We start from the raw sequence: 12,059 nt of genomic DNA on the forward strand, positions 1-12,059 counted from the left end.
GTGTGTGTGTGTGTGTGCGTGCGTGCGTGCGTACTCCAGGGGATTTCCGTTTTAAGTGGGTCAGTGTGAGGTTAGCCTCATACTACTGTTTACACTCACGTTCTTACATCATCACTGTCAACTGTAATATGGACGGAGAGGGTGAGAGAGATAGAAACAGTGACTGGGAGGAGGGAGGGCAGGCGGAGAGATGCTGAGAGAGAAACGCAGAAGTTGAGATGCAAAAGAGATAGAAAAGGGAGAAAAGAAGCGGGCAGGATGGCACAGGGAGAGATAGAGGGAAGATGAAGAGAAAGAGAAAAGTGAAAAAAGACTAGAAAAAGCGAGAGCGAAAGAACATCAGAGGCAAATGAAGTAGTGCTGCGAGTGCATCCTTTCATTTGAGTTTTTTCCAGTCCATTGTCTCAAAATCCCATTTCCCAGCTAATTTAGAAGCTTCTAAAATACACTCCACTCCATACCTTAAGCCTTAGGCCACAGCTAATCCTGTCTTCACACACACACACACACACACACACACACACGCACGCACACACAGAGACACGCTCATTCATCCTCCGTGCTTTTCAAAAGACTTCATCTTGGCATAGTAGAAACGAATGAAGGATATTGAAGGCAAGCGTTTGAAGTACATGAGGGAATGCAGGAATCAAACTGTGAGTTAAATGCTATTAGACAGCTGTGTGGAGAGGCAGTGTAATATTAGATTTGATTGAATAGATGACTGCTGAATGTGGTGTAATATATAGAGCCGGAGAGGCTTTATGCGGACGTAAATCAATATTGCAGCACCGTGTTAATCCCAGCCACTCAGGAACGGGAGTCTGTCTGGAAGTGTGAAATGTTCGGAAAAGCAGGAACGTGTTGATGTTGCGCGCAGACGATTGTCTGGGATATGAGACTTGTAAGCACTGGCCTTCGAGAGTAGTCAGGCCCAGTTTGTAATTTAATCTGTGTCAGTATGATGTTAGACTTTGTTAATCCCAGAGGAGAAATTTCCTTTAGCTCCACAAGAGGGTCAAAGGTCAAGTGGTGCTGTGGAACATGGAACAACACCTCCTATTGCGAGAATTGTAGTTAGTCTTTTAGTTTAAAAGGAATCTAGGCCACAATTCTGCCCCAAACAGTAATTCCAACCTTGACACACAACCAATTTGACACTTTCTTTCTTTCTTGGCTCACACCTAATCTAGGAATGTTGTACTGGCTCTTTTGGGTTGGTTGCACTGCACACTTTCCATCACTATATTTGAGCAAGGAGCAAGGTGAAACGTTGCTTTGCTTGTATGAGTTTGATTGCCCGGCATGACAGAAAGCAAGGCACATTTGATGCCACCACTTGACACAACAGAAAGCAGCAAGAGCAAAAAAATTCATAGCCATTACGTTAAGCTGATTTTGGCTGACATCTGTCTGGATCTCCTCTTTTTAAGACGGCGAGAAAAAGATTTGGATTACTTCAAACTATACTTCAGCATTATTTTTCAAAATTTTAACATGCTTGCTTTTTAATCCCTTTTTCCACTGGCATTGTCTGCTCGGGGCAATCTTGCTTTTATAAACTTTGTGTTCAGATGTCGTCACATCGTGGCTCTCACTTTACTATAAAATGAATTTCTCAGCTGTTCTATTCTGTGTTAGCTGTGCTTCTCTCATCTTTTGTCCTAATTACATTTATTACTGTCGCTCTCTCCTCAGTCTTCATTGCTCCCTTGCCCTTCTCCCTCCCCGTCCCCTCTCTCTGTCTATCCCCTCTGCCCCATTCATCTCTTGCTTTTTCCTACATCCCTCACACTCTTTTCCATCACCTTCTCCATCCCTCCTCCACTTTTCCACCTCCATCCCTTTCTCCACCCTGCTCCCCTTCATCAAACCCCCCCATCCCTCCTTGTCTCCAGCCGTTCTCCTCATGACTACCAAATGAATTAGTCATCCCCCTTTTTCTCCTGCACCTTGGCAGATGCACATCTCCACAAAATCTGACGCTAATGCCATTAATATTCATTAAAAATTAAGCTTAATTGCATGTCTTTAGGAGAGAGGCCCATAACCCCTCCCCAACACACTGCCTAACCACACGCGCACACACGCACACCATGAACCCAAGTGCATTTGGCCACCACCCCCAGCCACATTACCCCAAGGACAAGGGGGCCTTTGATGGACAAGACCCTGAGTGGCACATACACACTCTGTCTTTGTTACATACTCCCAGTCATTGGGAAAACACACTGTGATGGAAGGGTGAGACATTGGTATGAAGTCGGGAAGTCTGTTTCCACAGCACTGTATCTGAATGCCTTTATTTCTTTGTTTATGTGTGTATGCGCGTATGCCCTGCACTAACAGATCAGAGAGAGGCGGCGTTGGTGGTGGCGATGGGGTGGGGGCATACATATTCAACATCCCGCGTTCACACACACACACACACACAGACACACACACACACGCTGGTTGAGAATTGCAGATATGCATACATACTCAAACCAATCAGGCTGACTGAACCATAATTGAGGCAACAATCAGCAGTGAGAGCGAGCTACACCACGTTCTAAAAAATGGGACAAATCAACGTTTGCTTATGATATGCTTGTCTTTCATGTTTTCTTGACACTTGCATCTTTTGATCCATTTCAGAATATTTGGAAAACATTGCTGTTATATTCTGATTATGTCAGATATGCTGGAAATATATTATAGAGCAGACCCACTTTCGTCTCCTGCAACTGCCTTTTAAAACAGTGCGTTGGTTAGACTCCATGTAAATGATGGGCATTTATTCCAGCGTACAGCCTATTATTATCATCACGGCAGAGGTGACCATTAGAATGGGCTGTTGTATGTGCATATGTGTATGCGAGGATGCTTGTGTGTGTGTGTGCTCATATATACATGAGTTCTGTGTGTGTGTGTGTGTGTGTGTGTGTGTGTGTGTGTGTCCAGCCTATCTTAATAGGTCCATTTGTAGCAGGGCATGTTCTAGTGCTGTGTCCTTCAGATTGGATTCTATCTCAGCAATGCCTCTGACCTTTAGCACAAAGAGACTACAAGAGAGGACCAGCGCTCTGATACGCGGCACACACGCACACTTATACACACAAATTGTGCACGTGCACACAGCTACGAGCAAGCATTCATTCTTGCCCATATAAACAGAAAAACACACATAGAGACAAGGAAAATAATGCACATACACAGACAAACACACACAGGCCGTCCCTTAGGGATGATGTCAGACGTAGCTAGCAGTGTTAGCTGCAGATGCCGTTGCCAGGGCTTTCATTCCCATTCCTCTACACAGGCTAATCAAATAAGTCTTTGTACCATCTTCACTTCACACACTCTTCGCAAGTCACCACCACCCCCATCCACCCATTTACTTCAGTCGCTTTGGCTCACATTTTAAGGACATCCACCCAAACTGGTGTACACCCACATGACTTTTGCTAGAGCACGGAGGAACAATAGTGTTGTGTTGGTGAACTCGACTTTGACTGTGACAATTTTTTTTTTTTCTGGTGTTTTCTCTTTCTCTCTGTCTGTGAAGTCTGTATCCAGGAACAAATGTAGCGGCATTTCCTAACAAATGGCAGCTAAATGAGGCCCCTAGGGTGCTGTGCCGCTAACTACCGGCCCCCTTTTTTTCTGAGCCATTATGATTGTCCTAACCGTTCCAAAAACACCTCTCCTGTTCTCGTTCATTTGCATTTGAATTGCAGCTCGGCTGTACAAAAACAAACATAAATCAAAAAAGGGAAAAAAAAGAAGAAAAAAAAAACAGTGGCGGATTCTAGTCGAGCAATTAGCGAGTGTCAGTCAATGTGGAGGTAAAAAACACACTAAATTAAAAACATTGTCTCAAACACACGCAGACACACTATCACACACACGCTCATACACATAAAACCTAGCTGGCATATACAGCACACACACACATATATATATATATATATTTTTTTTTTCAATTTTATCATTTAGTTTTTGCCTGAAAACTCATCAAGCTTAAGTGCTCGTCAGCTGCGGCCAATCGGAGAGCAGCAGGCCCAGGGTTGCCGTGGCGATACGCAGGGACATTTAGAGGACTCCGATAAACTCTGCCATTTAAAAGGTTATGACAATTAACGCGGCTCTCCGCAAATTACCACTGCCAGACCTTTACCCACGGACGTCTCTCTCTCCCTCTTATCACCCCGCACCCAGCCTCGCTCTCTCCCTCTCTCCCTCTCTCTCTCGCTCTCTATCTCCTCCTCTCTCTCTCGCCATATGCCCTCCATTTCCACAGCCTGTCCTCGCTCCCTCCCTCCTTTTTGTCCACCCCCTTCCAGCCAGCAGCACTTTTATTATCCTGTTAATTAACAGAGTTCTCCACTTAATATTCAAATGGTGACCAATTAATGACATTGAACTTTGAGCGCCCTACCCACCCACACACAGTGCCCCCTCCACATACACACACACAGTGCCCCCTCCACACACACACACACGCACATGCACACACACACAAATTCCCCTCAAATCTCACCACATCCTATTCACACTCTCTTCACACGCACACTCCTTCCTGCCTCTCATTTCCTCCGTCCCCTCAACAAGCCTTTGTCCATCCAACTCGTCAGCAAGGTGAGCTCCTATTTCCGTGTGAGAGAGTGTGTGTGTACAGTGGGGGGCAGGAACGGTGATTGAGGCAACAGAGCAAGTACACAGCGAGGGGGTAATAAAGCCAGGGGGGCAGGCCGCAGAAAGGCTCGACGGCCTTTTAATTAACCTGGTGTGATTAAAAGCGGGGGTGGCGGAGGGTGGGGGAAAGACCCTGCTGCTGCAGTCGGTTGGGGGTGAAGGGGTGACAGACAGGAAATAGGAAATGACACACTGGAAGTGGTGAAAAGAAAAAGACCCAGGTGATGTGCCAGTATGTGAGCACCCTATGCTTTGTAGAAAGCTGCCTCTGAAGACCAGGAACAAAATTATTTACTTTACTTTTTTACATATTTAAAGCAACCTGAATATAGAATGATATAATCATAATCATAAAAAAAATAAAAGTCATTACTACATTAAAAATTCAATTCTGAAAAATGTCACAGAGCTGTTTTTATTCACTTTAGAAAAGCTGATGTTTTGAGATACGTGTTTTTAATCTTGAACCTCTCAGTAAAATCTTAAAACCTTCAAGTGCTCTAAATGTTTCATATAACATGGTACGGTATGTCACTGGAGGGCACGCATCCAGCATTTATTGTTTTTTAAAAATAAAATACTATTAAACCACATGGTGGACATGTGACGTTGTGCTCATGAGCATCACCAGGAAGTATCTAGACTAATGAAACAGCTTCCTTCCATGTAGGTCCCTGTAAAGCGAGCTCATCTCCTCCAATCAGCTGAGAGCTCCTCCATACTTCAGCACAGCTCCCCAGAGCCTACTCTCTGACAGGAAGAGGAAATAGTTAAGGCCAATAGAGGAAACGACCGGTGGGATCAGTTTCACACAGGAGACTGGATAGGAGGGTTTTACTACGGGGGAGTAAATGTCACAGGGAATTACTTCCTTCTTCAGAGACCAGCCGTCAAGTTCCGACAATTTTGCAATACACTCAAATACCACCCAATGGCATATTCACCACACAGTTTATATTATACTAAAACATAGCAAGGCTATATTCTGTTACATGTAATTACTCTCCAAACATAAATTTAACACACTGTTTCTTGGTGAAAAATTAAATAGTGGGTGCTCCATGGAATAGCTGATCAAAGCCAGTACCATGTTCTCACAACATTATGAGTTTAAGTCTGGCAGCTGGCCAATGTTGCCTTTCCCCTCCTTTCTCTCTACCCCCTCAGTCTATCCTGTCACACTCCGGTGTATACTACCCAATAAAGCAAACAAGCCATAAAAAATAATCTCCAAATTCTTGAAATTACAGCTCTCTCATTTCCGTTTTTATGAGGTAGAAAGTATTAGACAGTAACAAAATATCATGCACTTCATCTGTTATGCGTCAAGTCTAATATAGCCAGAAAGAGGAAAAGAAAGGGCACCAATTTTCTCCTTTTAAGCGATTTGTCTCACGCTGTAATTGAAGCCAACAATCAGACCAAAATCATTATGGTCATGATATTTATAAGGTCTGTTACAAATATACTTCTAGAAAAGGGGCCACATTTCTATGGCTTTTAAATAGTTTTTGTCCACAAAGCAGAAATCATTTTATATTGCAATTTTAATGAGCCTTGATTCAACAGTAGGAAGGTGGAACATGACATGTTAACATCTAAACAATAAACCCAGCAGTGTATGAGGTCAAAAAGTCGTCAATCAATTAAGTATATGTGTCACAGTGTTTCTGAGAACTACAACTCACAATCAGCAATTTAAAAAATATCTGGCGTTCTCAAACACCCACAGCACTCAAAAACCACGAGCAACCACCCACGTTTATTTTTTGCGATATAATATATTTTTTTATTTTTTTCAAATCAGCCTTGATGTCTTAGAAAATGTCTTTTTAGCTTACTCTGCTCCTTGCAATCAGATGAGGTCACAGCAGTGCAATAGACTCAAAGAAAGACGGCATTTTCACTTCGATTTGTTACAAAACCAGCTAATAGCGGTCGGTTGCAAAGCAACTTCTGTGTCAAAGGCAGCTGGAATGGTTCCATCAACTGGAGGATGTCCTCTGGCTAGGGTTAATGGGAGTGGAGTGGGGGGAAAGGGAACTGCGGAGAGCGCCGGAAGAACAAAATAAAGAACTTTTCAGCTTGGATTTCTCAGAGTAATGCAGGGTCAAAAAACAGGGGTCAAAACCACAATGACATCCTAATCTGGCGTGCGCCTGCAATTGTGTGCATGTGTGTGCGTGTAATCCGTTCCGTGTGGCTCACATCATGTCTCATTTCTGCCCAGAATCACAGAGAAAGGTCACCATTTGACCTTTTCACAGCTCAGAATTGCTACAGCACACTCGGCTGATTAGTGTACACACAGACACACATAGACACACATATACAAAAACTGATACAAAGACGCACACTCACTCAGAGCAGAAAAATGAAAGTAATACTGCGCTGAGCTGAAAGTACACCAAATCTTCTATTTGTAATCTTGGCCAACTGCACTGTGTAAGTTCAATTTCCAAACATGTTTACTCTTGGATCCAAAATCAAAGACAAGGACCTGGATTCTTTGTTATTTAAATTTATTCTGGTATTTTTCTGGCAGTGTTTCTCTCGCTAAATTCCTCTCTCAGTCAATCGATGGACATTTAACTTTGTCTTAATGCCACCGCACACAGCTTGTTTTTGTTATGTGTAAAATGTCATGTTTTTTAATGATCAATATTGTGTATTTTCAGTAATTACTTGAACATAAACTGCTGAAATAAAGTGACTGTTTGGACCTGGATTTTTTTGCACTTGTTACACAAGAAGGAACTGGTGTGGCGGGGTGCAAAAACCCCCCCACCTCTATCTCAAGAAAGCCTATTAGGCTATTGCCAGCTATATCACGCATATATCTGCCCTGTTAAGTTTCAGATGAATTGCAAGTTGGAAAGATTGTCCTTTGACTATACTTTTCCATTACTATCTGGGTTTCTTGTTAAAGCTCATTTCCCACACGGAGCCAAAATGTAAAAATGTAATGTAAATGTGAAAGTATGGGAGCTAGGAGCTTATTAGTCAATGGAAAGAGCGGATGTAGTTTGTTTTATCTATAGTTGGATGGCGAGTAGACAGGAACTAGGAGGTGTTGGCATATTTCCTGCTGTGTTTGCTGGGACGTAAAATACTATATAGCTCTAAGACATACAGTAGGAAGGATTTCTAGATTAAAGGTAAAGACAGCGGGATGCAACATTGATGCAATGGCTGCTGAAGGAATTGTGGCTTTTATGCAGCGTTAACAAGCATGTGTGCTGATTGAAACATTTTCCCTTACAGTAGCGTGCATTTATACGATAACAATGAAAAACAGAGGGAAAGCAGCTCCCTGGTCACCACAGCAGTTGGCATAGCAACCAATATGGGACCTATCAGCACAGGTGAAACAGGGCTTTGGCCAATCAGAGTGCTTGGGCAGAACTACCTGGTGTATAAATGTCAGCGGGGGTCAATTGCCGCCACATCATCACCAATGATGAAAACACACCATTACTGTCACAAAATGTCAACGTGGCCATGGATCTCAGCCTCTCCTAGTTAGAGTGAATAATGTTTGTTCAGTAGGCTGCACAGTCTGTGTGTGTCAGCATGTTAAGTGAGGAAACAAGAGTAAGTGCTTTTTTTCAGTGTGAGACAAAAGGCATGCTGGCTGAAATGTTCGCTCAGTATGAAAATTACTATGCTAAGACTAACGATTTCCTTTTTTGACAACCTGCTTTTGTGCTCACAATAGCTTTTTGCTTGGCTATTTGTCTTGGTGTGCTCAATATTCAAGGCTGTCTAAAAGAAGGTTTAACTACATCTCAGTAAATCACAGTGTAACTACCTAGACAGACACAACGACACCACTGCCAAATGGCATCAACTAGTGCAGATGCTAAATAAGTCTATTCACATTTGTGAACTACTAATGGCTGACATGGTGTCTGGGCCAAAACAAAATTACTTTTGAAAAATAGTGCTGTCCATGCTGCTCTGTGCTGTTCTTTGCAGGTATTCATTGGTTCTGCGTAGCACATTTTTCTTTCAACATCCTGATCTGTGCTGTGTTTTATGTATTCTATACAGTTCTGTCCTGTAGGGATGAGCTGTCAGTGTTGATATCTTCATTAAAATGGCTCGATATTGTTTTGTCATTCTTCTGTTGTTCATAGATAGGTATAAACGCAGGAATCACTCTAGCACAAGTTAAATTCCTGCTTCAAATGTTTTACCATTGGTTTTACTTAAATAAAGTAAGGATTACAAGCAAAGTAATTACCAATAATAACCTTTGATCTCAGAATGTTAAATTGCTGATGCATGCATGTGTAAGCAACATTTTGCTGTTGTAGCTAGTTTACATTTAATTAACTGATATACTCTTGCCATTACACTTCTCTTTTGCTACATTAGGATTTGAATGAAGTGGAATCAGGTGTATTTGACATGTGGTGTACCCAGAGCACAATGGATAACAAAAAACAAACAAAAGATTGGATATGGACTAATATAGCCAATATTGTTGAATTACAACATGCCTTTATCTGCCCTTATACTGATCTTGCAGAATGGCTCGGGGAAACCCTACTTAACTCTTCTGTCTTTTCCTGCTCTGCTTCTTCCTGTTGTCTCTTTCCCCTCCCTGTTCTGTCTGATCTTTCCTTTCCTGTCCAGTTCTGTTGTAATATCTCCCATCTTGTACTGTTCGTTCTCCTGCTCCGTTTTGTTCTGCTCTGTGCTTTTTCTGATCCGGGGCAGGGCTGTAAGCCAAAGTCACTCCATGCAGGCTGATAGATCCCTCTGGCTGCGGAGTGGATGGGAAACACATGGGCAGCCTTCACTCAACCCAAAAACAACTGCTTGAACCCAGCTTCCCACTGGAAAAACTTCTACAGAACATCAAGCTGAAACTTGGCAGGACAAGTTTAGATCCATAACTGTGGAACAGGCTCTTTGTTGTACTGAGGACTTGGTTTGCACAGGCCGGTTTGTGTACATAGAAAATTTATAATATATGTTTCTACACTATGCCTGTCAAATCTGTGAACTATTACATTCAAATGTCCTGTTTCTGTAAAGTAAGTGTGTATGTGTGTATGTGTGTGTGTCTGATATAGAGAGAATATGAAAATACAGAGAAACACACAGAGTAAGATTTACTTAAAAAACCTCTCATGAATAATGCTAGGGAATAACACAACCTATACACCAGGCATATTGGACCACCGACACACAGACACACACACGCACACAGACACACAGACACACACTCACACACACACACAAACATTTATCCCCTAAGATGATCTCTTCAATCTACACCACCACTAAAATATTAAAATACAACCCATGGAGAAAGATTTGGATGAAATCCCTTTCCTGCTTACATTTCAAATTGTATTCTTAATTTGACATCTGATAAGTGACATCTGCGTAACTATTTGCAACTGATATATTTATTCATATTTATTTATTGAGTTATGTTAATCGTTTCCAGTTTCGCTCATGGCATGTAAAGGGGACTTTAGACTTGTTTACAGCTGAATGTCTTGGCCGGTTTTTCCACACAGGAATCAGTAAAAGTGGGTGTGTGGATCTCAGAGTTAATGTGTGTGTGCGCTGGTACCTGTTGCGGCGGCGGTCGAGGCTGTAGGTAGGGGCTCTGGGTCGGGCCTGGAGGGGTCTGTTGAGGGGGGCTGAAGTACGTAGGGGTTCCCTGCTGCCCCGCCTGCTGCTGCTGCTGCTGCTGCTGGCTGTAACCCCCCATCCCCTGCTGGCCATATGGCGCCACCTGCTGAAACGACCAATCACACAACGGTTAGAGGGGAGATATTAAGGTCACAGCTGATGCTGAAGCAAAACTTTCACTTTAAATTAAAAGTAATGCAGATAGGCTGTCAGGTGCAATTAGTACAGTAGGCTATCACATATAAGTAGTAGAGTCTTCTAACCTACAATCCTCCTGGAATGATTGGAAAATAAAACCAAAAACATCCCACGTGGGCCTCTACAAACTGGCCTCGATCCATATTCCACTCCATCTGATTGTCCCTGAGCTAAAGTTCTTAATTTAGCTCAGACCAGGCTGCCACCCGTCTCCCAGCAGTCGTCTGCCTAATGAACTCACACTGCAGAGAAGTCTAACTTTATGTCCTCTGGCTTGCCAAATGCATCCCCCCTCTACATTATCTCTGTCTCGGTCAGCTCACAGATGGGATGAGGTGTGTTGGATATTACCGCTGGCCGGTCCCAGGCCGTAGACCTAATGAGGGACACATGGATGAGCCGGGGCATTCCAGAGCAGTGCAGTTAAAAAAAAACTAACTTGTGAGGGCAAAGCCATGCCAAGTGCCGATGCTGCATTACACGGTGGTTATGAGAGAGAATGTGTACAGGGAGTACGTGTAACAAGCTGGCACTAATACAAATGTAGTCTAAATCCCTCCTTGTCGTTTGTTATGACTACAGACAGCGCCAGGTGCTCCTCACTCCTCTAAGGATTTCCTATGGAGGCTGGGCTTTTCTCATTCACACAGAAACACAACACACACACACACAAAAGCCAAGAACAGACTATTAAACAACATTTACGACTGCTGGTGAAGCCGTTTGACAGCACTTTTCGTGTCATATTTTTTCCCATCATGTCATGTTGCTTTTTTATCCAGTGACAACCAAAATTGCTGCCACAAACTCATTAAACAAACACACAGACTGTAATTTGAGGGTGCTTGCAAAGCTCATAGTCCTCCTCTAGCCGTTTGCCCCGGGTCCTAAACTTTGAGATGTCCTTTTAAATCTTCCTTGGCAGGCTTGGCAAAGTAAAAGCCTCTCTCTCTTTCTCTCTCTCTGAGAGTGATTTATATCTCAAATGATAGTATTATAGGGACTCTGTGACGTAACTACTACACCACCGTCTTGTCGGATCAAAAGCAAAGAGCACACATCCAGAGTTGTAGTTTTACAGTGACTGTTATGAGTGAGAAAACCCACCCATAAAAGCCCTGTTGAAACTGATGGCTGGTGTAAAATATAGTGAAATCTGATCTGGCTGCACAGGGCAAGTGGAGATTAATACGTTAGAAATATTTTTGAAGAGTAACTTCTTTTGAGTGGGTGTTAAAAAAGAAATCTTCTCGCTATGCTGGCAGAAGCTTTTTGACTCTCTGAATAGAGATGATTGGACAATGTAGAATACTTTTCACTTCAATGGAAATTTGATTAGAAAGGACAGGTCTGTGTGTGTGTGGTGTGCTCAGAGTGTGAGAGTGTCATTAGGCCGATGAGACAGACAGACAGGGGTGAGATCAGTCTAGCTGGCAGAGAGGTTAATAGCATGGCCCTGCTCATGCCAACAGCACCACTGGATTCATTACTGCCAGCCAGGGCAACACACACACGCACGCATATACACA

General features: G+C 43.0%; 1 protein-coding gene across 5 annotated transcripts in view; it reads right to left on the reverse strand.

The window, feature by feature from the left end:
• The window catches only part of LOC118337060 (AT-rich interactive domain-containing protein 1B-like), a 163,016-nt gene that overhangs the window by 116,594 nt on the left and 34,363 nt on the right, over positions 1–12,059 (reverse strand). For all 5 annotated transcript variants that reach the window (XM_035673888.1, XM_035673887.1, XM_035673883.1 and 2 more), the window contains one exon: positions 10,271–10,438. In XM_035673888.1, the coding sequence (XP_035529781.1) occupies positions 10,271–10,438 (168 nt within the window). The remainder of the gene's footprint in view (positions 1–10,270; positions 10,439–12,059) is intronic.

Source organism: Morone saxatilis, unplaced genomic scaffold (genome assembly GCF_004916995.1).
Source record: "Morone saxatilis isolate NCDOM2014 unplaced genomic scaffold, NCSU_SB_2.0 Contig3, whole genome shotgun sequence".
Classification (NCBI taxonomy): Eukaryota; Metazoa; Chordata; class Actinopteri; family Moronidae; genus Morone; species Morone saxatilis.